At 33.8% G+C, this 21,254-nt stretch overlaps 1 protein-coding gene across 2 annotated transcripts in view; it reads right to left on the reverse strand.

The window, feature by feature from the left end:
- Positions 1–21,254, reverse strand: part of COL11A1 (collagen type XI alpha 1 chain) — a 298,622-nt gene that overhangs the window by 24,372 nt on the left and 252,996 nt on the right. For both annotated transcript variants that reach the window (XM_001372197.4, XM_001372220.4), the window contains exons 55-57: positions 5,325–5,378; positions 5,098–5,205; positions 4,961–5,014 (exon numbers count right to left, since the gene is read on the reverse strand). In XM_001372197.4, the coding sequence (XP_001372234.1) occupies positions 4,961–5,014; positions 5,098–5,205; positions 5,325–5,378 (216 nt within the window). The remainder of the gene's footprint in view (positions 1–4,960; positions 5,015–5,097; positions 5,206–5,324; positions 5,379–21,254) is intronic.

Genomic DNA, 21,254 nt, shown 5'->3' on the forward strand with positions numbered 1-21,254 from the left:
TAAAGTAGAAAAGCATTTCCCTTCAGTATCATAAACTCTTACTAGAATAGAATAGAACTCTATTTTGGTGGAAAATAAAGTGTAGCATTAATAAAGTCACTCTGTATATAATTAGCTCTACTGGATAATCCCTTGATCTGTTTTGAGTAGTCTTTCTCTAAGATTCAAAAAGCAGTTGAAGGAACTAGATTGAAACTAATGGAAGCCTTAGCAAATCTAACACTAAATCACTTAATAAATGCCTCCCAAATGCCCCTGCATCAATAGAGATTTTTATTTATTCTCTATAGTTACACTCATCCTTGGTATTTCACTTGGCACATATTAGTTTTTAATTGTGCTCTTGACTACACTATTTACATTCAGTTAGCCAAGAGTCAGAAACAAGAACTGACTCTGTCAGAAGAGGTCCAGCAGATATGCTTGATGGTTTTATTTTTAGAATTAGCTAAAGGAAGTCTCCAGTCTGGTTTCTTCACTTCATCTTGAGAAAAAGGTCAGAATACTTATTGGAAAATCCTGTATAATAAGAAAAAAGCTCTGGCAAACTTCAGCAGACATTAGGCAGACATATTTTTTTTCTGCCAAAGCTCTCTTTCAGTGCAGTCAATAGAATGCCAAAACTTAACAGGACTTCTTTTGCAAATGTGAGAAAATATAAAGACAGAGATTTGTTCTTACTGGGCCTTGTTCCCAGACTGGGAGCTCTATTGACCAAAGCCTCTCACAATTTGATATCATTTAAACTTACACTGGAAAATATGGCCATTAACTTATCAAATGAGTGTTTGAAAATATTTTTAATTGATCTCTTAGGCCTGGAAAAAAAAGTATCACTTGTAACCACCCCTCCAAAAAACAAGGAATTAAGAAATTAACCTTCTATACTGGTATAATATCAACACAAGACTTTCCTTTTAAGATACTTTTTTTAAAACATTAGGAAACATGATTCTCATTTTCTAGTGAGTCTGAGTGTAGAGAAATGAGAACTGATTAATGCAAAGACAATAAATGATGACTCACTTGGACTTGAACATCCATATTGAAAATCTATTCAATTCTACCATATCTTGGATAAAGTATGAACTGAATGAATGTTTGATAAATAAAGTTTGTTTCACAGTTCTTCAACCCGGTCAACTCTAATGGCTTTTACTCTCATTCAATTTCAGTCAGCTATCATTGAAATATAGTCTGAACTGTTATCATTGAGATCTCCTCCATTATACTGAAATTCTCCTTGATTATAAACTCCTCACCCTCATCCATCCAATCTTCTTATTCCTACCAAACATATTCAATAATTTCATTGTTATTTTCAGTACTTAAATTTTTCATACTCTCATTCTTCTGGTCCACCAGTCCTTTACTGTTTTTGTTTCTCTCTCCGCTCAATTGAGACTAGAACATGAACCATTTTGAAAATGCTCTCACACCTTATTATCAAGTCTTTACCCTCTTGAAACTCCCACAATCTGATATCTCATGTTCCACTACAAATTCACTGAACATTTCTGAAAAAAGTCAGGAAACCATGCTTGATTGCAAATTATGAATCATGAAATTCATTTTTTAAAAGGAAGGATGATGATCCTTAGCAACCTGATGATTTGCAATCTTCATTTTATTGATAGGCAAATTCACTCTTTTGAATCTTGTTTGAACATTTACTGTTACTGTTATATATCTCTTTCCCAATCTCTATCAGATTTTCTATAATGATTATTGCAAAACAATTCAACTCTCCTCCAAATCCTGAGAACAGCCTCATTTGCCTTATATTCAGAGGGTGATTCTTAGTTATTGGCCTTAAAATAATCAAACATGGAGTCTATTAACATCTCTTTTAAAGACCTTAAAAATCTTTATAGTTTTACGTTTTTCTTCATTTTATTCCTTCTCACAGGAAGTGATGCCTCCAACAATAAATCCTTATACCTCTACTTACTATTTTTCTGAGATTTTGCATCATTAATTATTCTCTTCCAATCTCTTTGTCTCTATCTCTTTTTCCTCCTGTCTCTGTCTATCTCTCTTTCTTCTTCAATATTTTGTTATTTATTATTTGCCTGTAAACATATTCAGGTTCCCCTTTCAAAAAAAGAAAAGGCAGTGAGAACCTTTCTTTATTTGTTCCTTGCTTTCATTCTGAAAATTCTTGAAAAAAATTGTTTTGTAATCAAATCCTCTCTCCTGCTATTCCTTATAATTCAACAAACTTCTAGTAGAATTCTACTTTTCTAAGTCACTAATAATTACTTGATTCATGAGTCCAACAGACTTTCTTCAGTTTAAAAACTCTCTTTTCTCTTGGCTTCCATGATATTTCCCTTTTGGTTTTCTTACTACCTCCTTGTTTCTTTTTTGTTTGTTTGTTTCTTCATTGACTTATTCATTATTTCTTTTTCTTGTATCTATGAAGAAATGTTGATGTTTTCCCAAAGGTCTGCCCTTTACCCTTTTCTTTTTTTCTATACTGTCTTCTTTTATAGTCTTATCCATTCTTAAGAGCTATATAAGTGAATCTTTCATCTGTATATACAATCATCTGCTGCATCAAATTTTCTCCATTCAAACTTCAAGCAATCTTATACAAACTCTCATTTTCTTTTTCCTCCCCCTTCCTTAAAACCTTACTTTCTGTCCTAGTAATAACTCAGAGACATAGGGGAAGGGTTAGGCAAAAAGGGCTAAGTGACTTTTCTAGGGTCATACAGTGAGGATGTTTTTGAGGTCAAATTTGAACCTGGATCCTCCCATCTCCAGGTCTGGTTCTATATTCACTGTGCTACCTAGCTGCCCCCAGATCCACATTTTTTCATGCTTGATACATCACAATAGTTCCTAATGATTATCTCTACCTACACAATTACTCTGTACAACTGCTAATTAATCAATCTAGTAGGAGATGTGGATGAAATCATGTTCCTCCTCAAAAGCTTTCAATGGCTCTCACAAAATATAGTACCGAGTCTTTTGACATCCCCATTAAAGAGTCTCTCCAACCTGGCTTGATTTTTTTTTCCTAATCGTATGCTATTTCCCTTCATGTGCTCCATTAAGAACTATTCACAATTTCTCCAATATGGCTTATGCTTTCCTGCCTCAATGATCACAATCATACAATTCTCTAAATCTAGAATGGTTCTGTTTATATGTGGGAGTTGTTTTAGGGACTGGAGACCATCCTATTTAACTCAATCATTGTAGTCTTAATTATACCATAGATAACCATTAATTCTTTTAGGCCACAACTCAAATTTACCAGTGTGAAAATAGAAGACTCTAATGGCATTCTGAAAGGAAGATAAAATTTAATATATAAGATGGCAATAAGATAGTAAGGAGATGCTGGATGTGGAACCAGAAGAACTTGGGTAGAATTCCAAGCCCTATTATTTTAGTACTTGTGTGATCTTAGATATGTCATTTTAATTCTTTAGACCAAAGTTTCCTGATCTATAAAATGAGAGTGATGGAACATGTAACTTCTTATCTATGTCCCCACATTGTAAGATAATTACAGGAGCAACAACTACATTTCTGAAGTTCAAAGATCCAAATTTCTTTCTTTTGCCCTAATTTGACACAAAGTAAATCCTTGCTCTTCCTCTCTCTCTCTCTCTCTCTCTCTCTCTCTCTCTCTCTCTCTCTCTCTCTCTCTCTCTCTCACACACACACACACACACACACACACACACACACATATACAAACAGAATATCTAGTCAAATAAGATGAGCTATTTAAACATTTAATGGGGATTTGGGAAATATAGAAAAAGATCAATGTACAGAGAAAACAAGCCAACTCACAGTAATGTTCTGTTCTATGAAAATTTTTCCTTTCTTCAATAATGAAATTTGATGTTTTTATCTTTGTGATGATCTGTATTTCTCATGGAAAGAACTATTTGATCACAGAAGGACCATAATCATGGGCCAATATGATTTTTCTTAAATAAGTGCCAGGAAATTTGGCATAATCATGGAGTTTTGGAGGAACTGTGGCCATTAGCCAGACCAATTGTGTCACTACTTCAAAGAAATATCTTTTCATTCAAGGAATGTAAGAACCAAATGTTCTTCAAATAAAGTATTATATTTTCCAAAGGCTTTACTCCATCACTTACCATAATTTCTCCTTTATCAGGACTGAGCTGCCACTGAAGTACTATTATTGTCACATCATTAAATGGAGACAACCTAGAGCTCTTCAAGTCTCTAACCACATAGGACTTTGGGAAAGTGCTTTGAGTACCAATCAGTGACAGACAGTGCATCTCTCATATGAGGAACAACTTAATTAAATCAAGAGATTGCTTCAAAGCTGATCACCAAAAAATGAATGTTTTTGTCCTCATGAGGCAACTTATAGACTGTCCACTATAGCAAGGAAAAAGTAATATCTGTACTGAAATCAATTAATGAATCTAAAAGCAATTATCATATGTTTACTAGGTGCCAAGCACTATCCGAAACATTGGGGATAAAAAGAAAGCTTTAAAAAAGCTTTTGATGAGAGGTGATTAATTCAGGGTACAGATTGAGACTTTTCTTTTTTTAAGATAGAGCATAGCTAAAGCAGAAATTTGTTTTGCTTGACTACACACTTAGGCACATAGTGGCCAAGGAGGTATGTTTTTTGCTCAGAGAAGTCTCAGGACTAAGGAGTGGCATTCTAGAACAATTGATTGGTATGTCTTTTGCAGAAATGCTAATGTTATTTTGATTACTGCTTTGATTGACTCAGTATCCATGATAATTGAAAGATGAGCCTTGTACAGTATCAGAACTGATAGGTATGTCCCAAAACATAATGCCAATCTAAGCACAGAATTAGAGGTTAATTTAATATTAAAAGTAAAATAAAGTAAATTTAAATTATAGGAAAATAACAACATTACAGACATTCTTTGAAGAATACTTTTAAAAGACAAGTAGAGAAGATGATACTCACTAAAGGACCAGGTGGACCATCTTGACCTGCAGCTCCAGGAAGCCCTTGTTCTCCCTAAAAGAAATAGATATGACTTTTAAATGTGAAAAATTTTTTGAAAAGTATTTTTAAAATATTATGTTATTGAGAGTACTTACCACAGGACCAGGAATACCACGAAGACCTTCTGGACCAGGTTTTCCTGCTGGTCCTTGAGGGCCAACAGGCCCAGTTTTGCCAGGGGCACCTTCTGATCCTGCTTCTCCCTATCAGAAAATACCAACCTATGAATATATTTAGCACTGAATCATGAAGAAAGAATTTCCAAGGAAGCTTCATTTGCTTCACAGGCTACTCAAACACTGACTTTTGATTTTGTTTTTACCTTGGCACCTTTTTCACCTTGTCTCCCCTCAGATCCAGCAGCTCCAGGAGGGCCCTAGAGGGACACATTATAAAAGAAATGTTAATATTTACATTTGATAGGAGGACTATGTCCATATAAGATATAATCCCTATCTTGGTCATTTAAATAGCTTGAAATGGACTCTAATACACTATAACTATCAATAATATTTAATTTTCAACTCCAGGAGCAGAGGAAAAAACAAAACAAAACCATTTCACATTATACATGTGTCTTTTTAGAGTATTAAAATAAATGAAATAAAAACTAAATTGAATATAAACAAGAACATAGTAGAACTTCAATGAGAATGTAATATTCACAGAAATACAATAAATACAAGGCTCTCCTGATCATAATCAGTTCAACAAACTTCATCTAAGCACAGAATTAGAGGTTAGATTGATAAAGGAGTTGGAGGAAGGAGTGTCACAATCTGGGTCATCTGATGATAGACTTTCCTGAAGGTCTTCCTAACACTTGGTCCCTCTGAATCAGATTTAAGAGTAAAGAAGCAGAGCTTGAGTTCTCCATTGTCTCATTCCTGTCTCTGGGAAGGAAGGGCTTGAAAGTCACACACATTCACATCTCTAAATAATAAGCCTCCTTCCTTGTATTTTTGAAGGCTTGTGTTCTTTCTTAGACACTGAGCCATGAACTCCTCACTTATATCACTTCAACTCTGAATCTCTGTAACAGTCCACACCTGTGTATACACAAGGGAAATAATTTATCTGTAAAGATTGTCTTAGGAAAGCCAATGCTCAATCCTGTGCATGGCAAGAAAGGCATTGACCTTTGATCCCAGCATCTCTAAGATTTAGGCGCGAACTTAGGTTTCTTTGTGCTCACCTGGCTGAGACAAACCAAGCCTTTGCAGTATTCTAATTTACAATTGAACCAATGGCAATCCACTATATATTCATTAATATACATTATGTACATTTGCATCTCAATGCCAATAAATATGAGCAACCACAGAATGCCAGCCCTTACCTTATCACCTCTCACCTGTCTTGGTCTTTCCTGGAGCTTGGCCTCTGGCCAATCTCAGCTTTAACTTCCTCTCTCTCTCTCTATCTCTCTTTCTCTCTCTGAAAGACCTTTCCTTCTTAATCTCCTATCCTCAAATGGTCCATGCTTAGAGTACCAGCTCTAAGGGACTGGTGATTTCTTTCTTAATCTCCTCTCTTCAAGCCAGACTGGTCTGTACTTATAGCCTTAGCTTTAAGGGACGTGGCTTTTCTCTCAGCTAATTTCCATGCTCATTGCTTACTCCCCTATGTTGATTCAAAGTTACTTAACTGTTTCATGTCCTTGTGAAAGTTAAGTAGCTGAGCTTATTCTGTGGAGCTCAATTGTTATAAATATTGCATGGGTGTCTGCCTTCTTCTTATCCATCTCCTTGGCTCCAGCCCTTCCCCCAAAGCCAACCTTCTATCTTTCCTTTCGTGGGAGGGCTGTGGGCCAGCCCCTCCCCCATCTCAGTTTTACTTCATTTAATAAAACAATGATGAAATACTTGTTTTTTGAAATTCTAATGAAATAACATATATAAAACAATTTGTAAACCTATGCACTCTAGAAATGCCAGTATCCATTTTGCAGAATTCAGCAGATACCATAGTATTTCTGTTGTTTTACTTTAGTCACACTGACATGATCCTTAAGGTGTGGAAGTTGCTAATATTGAGTATAGAAACAAAATGATTAAAAAAATATGACCTGTACTGTATAGCAAATTTGGGCAAACTAAGACTCATAAGCTAAACCTGACTCACAAAATGTATAGCTTATGAGCTAAGAATTGCATCATTATTAGCTTGCCAATTGTAAAAAAAAACAGATGATGAGCATAATTTAGACTACAAATTGTAGTTTTCCAATCCATGGTATACAACATCAAAGCTACATTCTCAAGGTATAACCCAGAACCTTTTTTACATGTTCAGGCCAGACATACAGCAACTAAAAAAGTGGCATCTTAACAATCACTTAAGTTGGAAATCACAAAGAAATATTGTTTCCTCTGTGGGAAAAAAAATGAACCAATCATTTCTTCATGAGTCAGAAAAATCTGGATTTAAATCCCTTCTCTGACACTTACTAGCTATGTAAGATGTATAATTAAAAATCTGTTACCCTAAGAAAAGAACTACATTTCCCAGGAGACCACTGACTTCCTGTAGCTATGTACTTCCTGTAGACAGGGATATTAGGTGGGGACATGGAGGGTCCTGTCTCTTTACTTCCTGTTCCAAGTTTGGTGATGGTAAAGTGGGCTTTTGAACTGGCTGATCAACCATTGGCAAATGGTCTTTATTTTGTATCCTTTTTATGCCTGGATTTCTAATGATCATTAACAAATCTCCTAAAATATAATATTTTATTATTGAGACTTAATTTTAAATTTTACATTGATGGCAACCACTTGGAGAATTCTCAATTTTTTTTTAATAGCCTAGATAAATTTTAAGCTACATTTCTCCTGCCAAGGCTTTTCACCCAACTCACCCAACCTCCCACCCTCTCTTTGGAGCTGATGCCTTTTTTTTTCTTTCCCTTTTTTGCCTCATTGCCCTCTCTACTGGATGTGCTATTTTTAGCCAGAGGCAGCAAAGAAGAGATAAGCTTCTTCTCTCACCCATCTGCTTGAGCCCCTGTTCCTCAGTTCTTCATTGCTCCCTCTGGCATTGCTGTTTCTTTTACTGCCTGCTACTACTCCTGAACCCTCCTCCTGATCTCCAGTCCCAGTCCAGCCCCAGTTCCAGTCCTGTTGGGTTGCTGGTAGCTGCCACTGTGTCTTCAGAACCACAAACTAGCTGTTAAAAACCAGGGTGTATTTTCCTTAGGCAATGATTAGCCTCCTAAATCCCTCTCCACATGGCTGGGGAAACTAGCATTTTACCTCAGGGGGGAAGGAAAGAAGGAATTTCTTCCAAACAGGAAGTAAATTACAACCATGGTATACTCTATTATCTTGCCTATTTCAAACAGCTTTTACCACTCATGAGTGCACTGATCCTTTTACTTATCTTGCCTGAGATTCAGGGGAGAAATTCATCTCCCTACAACTCTTTGCCATTTGGGTCTGCCCGGTCTTTAAGATTCATCCAATCTGAGATTCCTCAACCCCATGTTCTCCCTCACTATGGGAAATATCACAGTTCTGACAAAAAGAATCTGAATGGAGAGTGAAAGGAACTTTAAAGAGACTGGAGGTGAAAATTTTAAACCTTTTCAGATTCCATTGTTTTATGAAAGTCTCTGTATTTTGTTGGTTGTCTGCTTTAAGAATTAATTTTGTTGTTTTAAGTTCATATATTAATGTATTCAGTACTATACTATTACACTGATTCAGTTTAATCTACTGTGTTTTAACTATTAGTTATATTCTGTTATATTTAAGATATATATAAGTTATATAAGTTATATAGTTATATTCAAGAGATAAATGGTCCATTTTACCAACCGAAGTGAAGCACTATTATAACCCCCACCTCCCACATTTGCAAAAATGTGAATGGATGGGACATAAGAGTCTCATACCTAAGGAGCTGGGAAGCTGATCCCAGGGCATGCCCCTGGATGGCTCCCAAGAAGGAGCATCTCTCATTTGTAACTCTTTGGTTAACTCTACCTTTCCACCAGAATGATCTAGATTCTTGGTGACATTTTTAGACCCAACATCAACAGTACATAGTTTTTGTTTTTTTTTTTTTCTAGACTACTCTGCCACATTTTTGTAATGATGGCAGTAATAAAATTTTTTAAAAGAATATCCCTGCAAAGGTTAAAAGATTTGCTATGTTTGTAAAAAACAGTGACAAATATCTACCAATTCATAGGTTTTTAAAATACCATACAGCAGATTCATGTGAATCCTAATGATAGTGGGTTTATTTGCTATTGTCATTAAATGGGCTCTTATAATTTGGGGGATTGTGATACTTATTGAATGTGCATTACATGTTGTACTATTGTTCTTTATAAAAAGTGTTATTTTGTAAACAATGGATCGTGGACAAGTTTGAAAAGGAAATGAATCTCATTTAGGGGGTGAGAAACCTTTGTATTCTACCTTTTCTTAACTGACACAGTGAGTCAATGATTATAAGCTATATATTCTTGATTTTTAAAACTTTTATTATTGTTTTTTCTTGCATGTGCAATATACTATTTCAGTTTTATTTTTTCTCTCCTTTTTGTATTTGAAGCACATGTCACCAGTACTGAGATTTTCTTTAACTTTTTTGATTTTGCAGTAATATAAGTTTAAAATACATTTGCCCTGATGTCAATGCATACCCAAAAAGCTTTAGACTATAAAAATAATGTCATTGATTGTTAAAAAAAATTATGGAACTTTGCTTATTGATTCTCTCTGATTCCAGGAAAAGGGAATACAAAAAGAGCTGTTGCACAGTGCCAAAGAATGACAAAGCTACTTCCATAGTGCTAATAGAGCACAAGGTCAAAGAGACCAAACCAATCCTAAGTGAATTGATGATGTTCTGCTCAAAGAGTGCAAGGACTTAATCATGTGTGAGACTCCAGGTTGCAATTATTTAACATGTGTTAAATACAGGTCTTCCTTGTACCACACACACTATATAAAATACATGACATCAATTATTCTGGCTCTATCCTGTCTCCCATTTGATTCTATAATCTAGTCCCTTTTCTCTCTTATAGTATGGCAATCCTATAGTCTTGGCTGCAAATGGGTAAGTAAAATATTACTGCATTTTATCCTACAGACTTGGGGAATAGAAATTTACTTTAATTGGACCCTGATTCAAGGACCTGTTATCAGTTTATTTTCCTTTACTTAATTTTTTTTTACATATAAGACTTTGATTATCTATATTTCATCAAGAAATTATTTTTTCTTTTTTATTTGGATTTTTTGATGTTTTTGATTTCTCTTGTCAATTGATTCACATATCTTATAACTCAGCCATGCATTCCTAAGTGATCCTTATGTTTTTCAGCATCCTCTTCAGAGGTGCGTGTATTATTATTCTAAAATGCAAAGTTTAAATTATTTTTTGAGAGTAATTTTAGGATAAGAAACACGCTACCTTTCTGAATCCAGAAAGTGAACTGTTTAGAGAAGGCAACATTAAGATGCCTTCACAGACCACATACTGCACCAGAAGATTCAGAGTGAACTTTGGGATGTGGTGATTTGAACTGTGTGGGGTTGAATGTATTTGTTTTGTATGTATACTCTTCTGTGGAAGAGGATTGCCCCCAACTGGCTTTTTGTCAATGCACCTAGAAATCAGTAGTTTTGTTCTCTTTTCCTCTTATCCTCAAATTATTGTAATTTCAACATTGGTTATGTTAACAAGATCCATTGGAGAGACTAGTGTTCCACAGATCTCAGGAGGGAATGTATAATTTAAAATCTGTTACCCTAAAAATATAACTACATTTCCTGGGAACCCACTGACTTCCTGTCATTATTTACTTCCTGAGACAGGGGATATTAGGTGGGGAAGTGGAGGGCCCTGCCTCTTTATTTCCTGTCCTGAGCTTGGTGGTGGTAAGGCGGGCATTTGAAGTGGCTGATCAGTCATGGGCATGAGGTTTTTATTTTGTATCCTCTTTATTCCTTGATTTCTAATGATCATTAGTAAATCCCTTAAAATATAATATTTTATTTATTGAGACTCATTTTAATTTTTACAAAGATCCTAGGAAAGTTGTTTCATCTCTCCTGTTTTTTTTTTCCTTTGTAAGCTAGAGATATATTACCCAGTGTACCTGTCTCATAGGGTAGAGGGACAAAAATGAGAATATAAGGTGACATTATTTTTTACATGGAAAGGGTTCTACCCTCTTAATACACAGATAGGATACTGAGGCAAAGAGAGGCTTAATGAATTTGGACAAAGTGATTTAACATAAGCAGTAATAAGCAGAAAAAGGACTCAGTTCCTGACCCTCTAATTACAAATGCAGCACTGTTTCCAGAGATTCAATGTACAAATCCATAAAACACTTTGCAAAATTTTAAAGTTGCATATTCATGTTAGTGATAGTGACAATTGTCATTATTAATGTTGGTGGTAGGATGTAGACTTATGGACTTCTCTACCCATAAAAAATAATCAAATTTTATTCTGACCAACTATAGAAGAAGTAAAAAGAATTTTAAACTTATATTTCTAATTAAAATGATTTCATAGCAATTGAATCAAAAAATTTCTTAAAGCTTCACTTTATGGATGAAACCATCTGTTACTTCTAAATGAAGCAAATGACACCTTGATATTTTAAAATCTAACATGTATTCATAGTAAGTTAAAGAGGCATTCATCATCAGATTCAATTAATAACCATAACCACTTCTTCAACTACTTTTCATGTCTTTTCTTTGCAAAATGTGTTGCTTGATTTAATACCCTTTTAATATTTGCATTTTTTCAAATTATGAGTAACTCAAAATAAAAAAAAACATGAAAAAATATTTTACTCAGCATTTAAGTGTTTTTTCTCCAACAAGAGAACATGAAACTAACTCTATACTTCAGAAAGCTGGGATGAAAATTCAAATATTCAGATTCCATGACTTATTAACATATGTTGTACACTCTTTTATTGTTTTCAGGATATACAACCTTAATCCAAAGTATTGCAAAGTCATAGAAATATGTGTGTGTGCATGTGTGTGTGCATGTGTGTAAATCATTTAACATATCCAAACATCATTTTCTAATTTGAAAATAAGAATTATACCTGTAGAATAAAATTCCCAAGTTATTTTAAGCCTCAATTTAATTTGAAAATTACATATGTAAAGTTAGCCTTTCAGACTTCAAAGCACAATTCAAATGCTAGCATATATTATTAGTGTTAAACTAATATACCCTCTTATTTTACAGATGAGGACGTTGAGGCAAAAAGGGACCGAGCAGTTTGCTCAGTGTCACGGAGATTTTAGTGATCATGACTCTGACTAAGTCTCAGATATCATTTTTGTGGAAAAAGGTTCACTAGAAGACTATTAATAGTTAAACATATTTCAGTGTCAGCTTGATAATCAGTATAGTAACCAAGGAAGTTATGTTCGACTTTATCCAGTTTAACTTAAAAAAGAATCTTCTTTCTTAGAGTTGACACTAAGTATTAGTTCCAAGGTAGAAGAATGTTAAGAACTAGGCAAAGCATTTTTTTTATTTTGTCTTGTTTTTTTTTTGTTTTTTTTTGTATTTTTAGTGATTTTCATGTGAGTATAGAAGGTAGCCTCATCAAATTTATAGATGATACAAATGAAGGGGGGGAATGCAATGAAATAGGAATGATTAGGAAATTTTATACTTTGAGTTAAATCAAATCAACATCACAAGTACAAGATAGAGCTAGATCATATTTGTTTTAACAAAAAATAGAATTTCAATGCATTAAAGGTTCATTATGAATTATCAGTGTAATTTGGCAGCATGATAGGAAGACCATGAGTAAGTTGGAGTATGTTTTCAACTTGGTTGATTAGCATGGTATACATACATACATACACCACACCCATATGTGTGTATTATATATGTGTGTGTATGTATAAACAATATATAGTCAGAAAAATTACATTATTGTGGAAACATAAAAGAAAAATTTAATTAACTATAACAATGTTACACACGTATGTATGAAGTTTTGAAAAGCTTGAAGCATTATTTGAATGCCCATTATTCACTTTTTGTGGTAGCAAAGGGTTAAATATCAAGTAACAGTTCATAAACTGTGACAGAATTTTCAGGAGCTGTCCAATTCAGCACTGAATCCTTTCAAGAAATTGGGATGGGAACTGAGTCTGTCATTTCATTGCATATAGTACAGTAAGTTTATGGATGAAGAAGATCCTTCTCTCAGTGTTAGCATCTTTTCTGCAACTTATAGTCTTAGAGAGCAGAACAATGAAAGGTTAAGGAACTTGGATAACAGAGTAGAAATGTGTCAGAGGAAGTCTTTGGACCTAGATCTCTAGTTTATAGATCAACTAGTTCTCAAAGTCTTTGTTGTCTGTGGTATATTATCTCTTTGCATCCCTCTGAAACAATCTTATTCAGAGCTTGTGGTTTCAAAATCTTGGTTCTCCTTTTTTACAAAACATGACCAGGGCAAATCCATTCAGTCTAAGCCACAGTTCCCTCATTTGTAAAATGAAGAGATTTAGTCAAATGACCTTTGAATTCCTCTCTATCTCTAAATCTAGGATCCTCTGTGTGTGTGTGTGTGTGTGTGTGTGTGTGTGTGTGTGTGTGTGTGTTTAACCCTTACATTGGAATGAATATTGAATACTGGTTCCAAGGAAAAAGAGTGGTAAGGGCTATGCAATGGGGGTTAAGTGACTTCCCTAGGGTCACACAGCTAGGAAGTATCTGAGGCCAGATAGGATCCTGTGTTCTTAAAGCTATAGAAGAATTATTTTTCAAAATTATATGACTTCATTGTGTACAGATCTATGTCACAGGTTAATAAAATCAAAAGTAATGAAGAATGAGATTATGTTTACACTTAGCTTTTCCATTTAGCTATCTTGTTTCCTTGAGTTAAGGTACTGCTTTGGACTGTATTATTAAGCTACTTGACACTTGAAAAAGAACAAAAATATTAATTGTGAATGTTAAAAAAAAGACCTAGTTACAATTTTATTGGTTGTTTTAATGCCATAATAAATATGTTTTAAACTAGTGGAACAAATAGAATATTACATAAACTAGACAAAGCCAATTAAGAATGTCAGTTCCCCCAAACCTACTGCAAGGACTAATTTAATACATTTTATTAAATAGCTTTAAGCTTATTTTTAATGATATTGTCATATTTTAAGAGTAAACAATGCAAATAATTGCTCACTAAGGACTATTTAAAGGTTGATATATCTGTAACTATTCCATAATAAGAACATCCACACTTGGTTTTGATTAGCAATATTCATAAAGCAAAGTCATAACCATTCTCAGATGCCTGATAATAATGAGATATCTTCATAATTCATAGCATTGAAATCTCTACTAATTTTGTTTGCAAGTGACTGAAATGGATTAGAGAGCACTTAATGAAATATATTTAAGCTGCTATTTTGCAACAGAGGATAAACATTTCTAAATTGACCTATTAAGGATTTCTGTTTGCCATAACAGCAACAAATCAGTCTTTGTAAACAATTAAATGGACTCAAAATACTTTAGATCTCATTAAAGTGTAACAATACCGACAATTGTTAGAAGTCTCCCTGTGATTCCTTAAATCTTATTGATTACTGTATCTTCACATAACATGATTTCCCCATTTCCATCTGACTAGTAGACATTAAGCTAATCAGGCAAAGACAATTTCTACTACTGCTATTATCACTGCTTTTGCTATCCTGCTACTGTTATTATTCCTGCTACTCTGTTTTTGTTCTTCTCCATCTTCTTATATAATGCTAACCTCATAAGCCCAATCACCACCACCAATAATACTACTACTATTACTAGTACTGCTACTACTCTTACTTCTATCACCATCATAAACTAACATTTAAATATTTATTAGACTCATGACAAAATTTTGAGGTAAGTCCTATTATTATCTCCATTTTATAGATGAAGCAATTGAGGGTAAAAGGTTAAGTGATTTGCTGAGGGTCACATAGCCAGGATTTGAAATCAAGTCTCTGACTTCATGAGCATATCCACTAAATCAAATAGCTACCTGAGTTTAAATTGTTTAACTTAAAATGCTTCAATAGTCATACAATTATTAAAATGTCAGCTAGAAATGAACTAGCTCTAAACATTGTCCCTGTCCATCCCTCCTATCACTTCATAATAGATTCTAAAATTATTTTAAGATCTTGCCCCCAAATTACTTTCTATTCTGCATAGGATAATTAAAGAGTTCTGAAAAATAAAGACTTACAGTATACTGAAGGATTACTACATTCAATCTATATTGTGTTAAAATGAGCAATTTATAAAGGATAAAATGCATAAAAAGTAGCTTTTAGTCAGCATTGAGTTTGCATTATAATAATAAGAAAATGTTATATGGATAATATACTTATTTTCAAAGTACAAAAAATGTTGTGGTTATAAGTTTACCGCAAACTTATTTCCAAAGCATAGTAGATATTAGAAAATTTGTGTAAAATGCTTTGCAAATAAAAAGTTATATATAAACTCCCATGATGATCAAAATAATAATTATTGTTATAAAAACAATAATAACTTCACCTTTTAAATTTCATGTGTATAAGGAACACCAGCTGAAATAAAACCATCTATCTCTGCTGATCTGTGACTATTTTGAGTTAGAACTATAGTAAGTTGCCTGGGGCACCAGGAGTGAGAAGGAAAATGATTTCTCCTCATCATACAGCTAGCATGTACCAGAAGCAGAATTTAAAAATAGGTTTTCCTGATTCTGAAGTTAACCTTTTACCTCCATGCCACATTGGCTTTCATGTTATTGTTGTTAACAATCTCATTCTTTATATATATATAATGCATGTATGTATATAGAGAGACAGACAGAGGGAACGAGAGAGAGAGAGAGAGAGAGAGAGAGAGAGAGAGAGAGAGACAGACAGACAGACAGAGAGACAGAGAGACAGAGAGAGAGAGAGAATGTTCAAAGCAATTCTTTGGGACCAAATTTTCAATCATACTATTGTTGTTTATATTTAATGTTCTATGAAATATTTTACTAGTTGATAAAATAAATGATCTATATTTTTGCTCTCATTACTATCATATTTAATATCAATGTGGTTTTAGACATGAAATGCATTTTAAGTTAATGTTTCTCCTAGAACTCACATAGTAAAATATATGTGTTTAGTATACTTATTTTTGGATATATATGCACAGAACATATATGTATGCTACAGCTACATGTGCATATACATAACTATACGCTTATATATGCCTCTGAATACATTTTCCTGTCTGCTGCAACTTATTTCACTAATACCATTTGTTATTGTCTTTTAAAATTTTACATTTATGTGCCATGAGAACATTATATAGGTTCTCATCGGGAAGGAAGACAATAAAATCTAATTCTCCTTTTCAGCACTATGTCTATAAAAAGTGACAATTGATAACACGTGTCAAAAGATGTCTGGTTCATTTGCCAGAGACTTAAACAGTTTGTGCTTGTTGACTGACTGACTAATATGTGATATTTGAAACCAAAAACTTAGTAGAGGAGCTCTGTAGGAACATACCATTAGCAAATGGACACCATAAGATGCTAGCAACATAATTTAGCTCTGGATTCAAAGAATGATTCCTTGTACCAAAATGTCATCCTGTTATTTCTTGGAATATAGCATATTTTGACCCAATCACCAATTTTTTTTTTATAAAGCCCCAAGCATCATAGTTTAAATACATGTGGTACTCATTTCTAAATTGCATGAAATTTTTGAAACTAGAAAATAAGATGTTAATTTGAATTATTACATAAATTTTCTATAGCAAAAAATGGTCAAAATGTTGAGTGAAAACCTTGTCTTTCAAGAGAAATTGTTTCATTAGGTGCTGGGCCAAGAATATTAGAATTTGCTATCCAATACTACCACTACCACATTTACCCGTACTCTGATGTGTAGCAAGCATGGTTAAATACTCCCCAGAGACTGGAGATATTATGGAACAAAGATATTTCCCAGCAGGGTTTGTGATAGCTAGCCACCAATAGCTAGCATTTATATAGCTCTTTAAGTTTTATAACACATTTTATAAGTATTTTCTCATCTTATATCATCCCTGGGAGGTAGGCACTATTATCCCCATATTACAAATGAGGTAACTGAAGCAGACTGAGATTAAGTGACTTGCCCAAAATCACTAGTAAGTTTCTGAGGCTGGTTTTAAATATCCTTACTCCAGTTCCAGGTCTCTATCCCCTGGGCTAACCAGATGCTTTACCACTATATTATGATTGTCTAATTACTAACCCATAGATTTCTAAAAAAGTGTGAATATATCTCTTGCTATGTTTGTTTTTGTTTGAATGGAAACTAAAATAGTATCATTTATGTCAGTAATAGTTCAGTTCATTCTGGTCATTGTTTATAATAGGCATTTATCACCAGCAATCATCCATTCAGCTACTTTTTCTTGATCCTAGTTCTTTCTGCTAATTCTTTTCTTCCTCCTTTTCTCCCTTCTTCACCAAAACATCCCACTTTGAACTTATTTAAAGTCAGAAGAAAGAGAATCTCAAAATGGTTTAATTTTTAATTATAGAAAATTTAATGGAGAATAAAATAATTTTCAAAACATCCAAATCACAACCTAACTTTTCCTCCAGCTTTCTACTCCCTTTGACTAGGACAATTTGAGCCTCAATCTCTATTTGTGTTGATTTTGCTAAAGTTGCAAGAATCTTAAAGACTGGCCTTCTGTTGTCTAATAAATCTAATGTGCCTAGTGTAACATTATATATATAAAGGTACTTAAGGAGTAATAATAATATACTGTTAAGAGTATTTAAGCTATAAATTTGTTATTATACAGTTAATTTAAGGTAAGAGCTGACTAGACATTAGAGACAAAAAAATACAAATCATTAAAGATGCCTGAAAAATCTCTATTTGTCTATAGAAATCTAAAAGATACAGAGCATTTAGCTGCCAAGTATTTCCTTCACTATGTGCTGTGCAGAGTTGAACTTAAAACATCAGTGTGAATTGTCTTTGAACTCCATTAAACATTCAATCTTTTCACAAATAATTTCTCCAGACTTTTGAAGTAATTTTTTAAACAAATCATGTTTCTGCAACCCAAGATATAATTTTATTTTATAGCCTGCTTCATTTATTGAAAATAAATTATGTATATGACTTATGCCACACTTACAGTGCATGGTACTTCATAATTTAAGATGGCGATGTACACGCCAAATAGGATTTATGTGTCTGATTTTGTACAATTCTCATTCTGTCCATGTTTTGGGTAACACTTGAGTAGACAAAGTTGATTTTGTACATTCATGTCCCACAACAGTAATGACTTTTACAATGCATTTTATCATGAATTTGAGTTTGTGTGGGTTAAATGCACACAAATGTGATGACTGTGATTTTACAGGGCCTTGTGTATAGAGAACAATTAAACTTAATGAACATATTTGGTCATCTGCAGAAAGATGAAGTTTGCTCTTGATTTTTGTCTTTCTTTTCCCAATAATTCACTGACACTAAGTAATGAATGTATATTCAGCTCATAGTATCCTATAGAAACCACAAGGCCAATGATGTTATGTGATTTATTAGTGCCACTGAGAGATGACATCCAGTGAGAATATTTAATTCTCCAAACAATTATGTAACTAAGTATTCGCAATCAATCATATAACTAATCAATGCATTTGTGGACTTGGCTTCAGAGATGGACAAATAGACAGTATTATTTTCCACTTCTCACCTTTTCCAATCAATCAGATAATCAAGTTGTATTGAGCACTTACTATGCAAAGAGCAAAGTGCTTGTCACCATGGTAGATACCTAGAAGAAGTCCCCTGACCTAACAGAATTTATTATCTAGTTGAAAAGACAAGACACAAACATAAAGAGACAGCTAAGACTAAAGGAGGTGCACAAGTGCCAAATATTGATGCCATAGTAAATATGAATTTCAAAGGAGGGAACTTTGTGAAATGAATTGAATGAAACAATTAGAAAGCACTTCATAGTAGTAATCTTTGAGTAGGTCCTTGCAAAAAAAAACAAAACTGCTTAATTTCTATTCTATTTTTTCAACATGGAATCTAGAAGCCCCCCCAAACTGTAGCATAGTGAGACTGGAGGACCCCAGTTTAGTTAGCTCAAAAGTGAAAATCTCAGCTTTGACAGTTCACATGAGTTTCTCCCTGAGGTGAAAGTCCAACTTTGGGAGTCTCAGACTAACAATAGACCTTAAAGTAGTTTAGGTGGGGATGACTAATCCCATCAGGTGTTAGGAATCTCTTTTGTTCCAATGGTTTCTCCCCTTAGGACAAAGTCCTTTGCCCTGTTGGCCCACTCCTTGGCTGGATCTTTCCCGTGGTGTCCATTGTTAAGCATTAGCCCTTCACTGTTATTCCTGTCAGGGACTCCTCATTTTCCTTTGTTATCATTGTAAGGCCAATCAAATATCCCTCTCATTCTCAGTCCCCAAGTTCCCCTAGAAAGGAATTTAAGCTTCCCAACTTTAATGGCTCTTTGGAGTTGTCATCTAGGGCAGTGACACTCCCAGGAGTCTGGAGATTCTGTGTGGGTTGATAGTGAATAGCTCTGCAAGGAGTCCTAAATTTTAGAGCTAAACTCTTTTTCTTAATTAAAGAGTGGCTTTTTCTGACTATTTAATAGATCTGTTTGTTTGTTTTTTTCCAGTTAATAACTTCATACTTTTAGTAATGTCCTCCTACTCTATTTAAATTTTGCTTACCACCCTGTTTGCAGATCTCATATGCTTTTTTCAGTTGTTTTGCATTGTTTATGTGTGTGTGTGTATATACGTGTGTGTATTAGAGAGGCAGACAGAGATAGAGAGAGACAGAGTGTATGTGCATATAAAATTTTCTTTCCTAGACTATAAAAATCCAGGAAGGCACAGATGATATTTTATTTCTTTATCACTTCCATTAAAGTAATAGCCAAGACCATTTCATAAATGTAGGAATGTAGGATGACTTCACATTTATATAATACAAAAGATTACTTATCAGTAAAAATTAGCTTTTGTATTTTGAAAACACAACAAGGGAAAGTGGTTTACATTTTTGTTGTTTTTTAGAGGGAGTTTGAGAAATAGCTGCATATGAATAAAAATGCTTCTACACTTTCAGACAAATGACATAATGATACCAAAGGTGATTATGGGTTGCTGTTCTTAAGTGTTCTGTATGTTTAGAAAAGATATCAGCCTACTTGAATGATTTAAATGATTCTGCATGAGAATGCAAAACTGTTGGTATCACTCTTTGCAATTAATCCCACAGAAGTTCTAGACAAAGACTTCATTTGAATACATACATATGCACATATGTATATGTATAAACACATATAAGCATATAAATATTGATTAAGTTTACCTAAGAAAAACAAAATAGCAAACCATTTAATGGAAGGCTGATCTCTGAAAGGCAATGATAACATTTGTGGAATGGGAGGAAAATAAGAGGCTGTCATTCTTTTTCATGGTGATGAGATTCATATCTACTGTAGAGAAAAAATGGGGATAATAGTAAAATGAATTGTTGAGAAAAGAGCTCAAAATTTTGACCCTTTGTTCCAATATAAGGAAGTCCAACAAGACTTTCCCTTGAAATAGAACTACTGCCATTGGATAACAATAATAGCACCAATTATGCTATTTTCTGAAATCACTCATGTAAATGGACCATTTTTTTAAAAAATGACTCAGTGTTTTAACAGCTTTTTTCTTTTGCTCTTGACAACATTAGAAAATAGAGCAAGAGATGTAGAAGATCAAATGGGAATAGAGAGTGATAATAATAATGGCTAAAATATATATAATACTTTATGGTTTGCAAAATGCTATGCATATAAAACATCATTTGATACAAATACCTAGTGGGATAGATGATATTATTATCACCATTGTGGAGATGAAAAAAAACAAACAAACCTTGAGTGCTGAGGGAAGTCAATTGTCTTGGTTAGGATCACTCAGCTAGTGATTGAGGTGGGATTCAGACTCCAGTCTTTCTGACTCCAGGTTCATCACTCTAACAACTATATGCTATTGGAGGGTTCAGATGTCCACGATAATGAATATATTTATTCTGAAAATAAGACTCAGTGACTGATAGAGGGAAGTGATTTGAATCACAATAAAGGAAACTCTTTGGTCTTCTCATATTGTAGTTTGGTCAAGATGTATATGTTCTCATGGAACTCT

The sequence above is a fragment of the Monodelphis domestica genome, chromosome 2 (genome assembly GCF_027887165.1).
Source record: "Monodelphis domestica isolate mMonDom1 chromosome 2, mMonDom1.pri, whole genome shotgun sequence".
Taxonomy (NCBI): Eukaryota; Metazoa; Chordata; class Mammalia; order Didelphimorphia; family Didelphidae; genus Monodelphis; species Monodelphis domestica.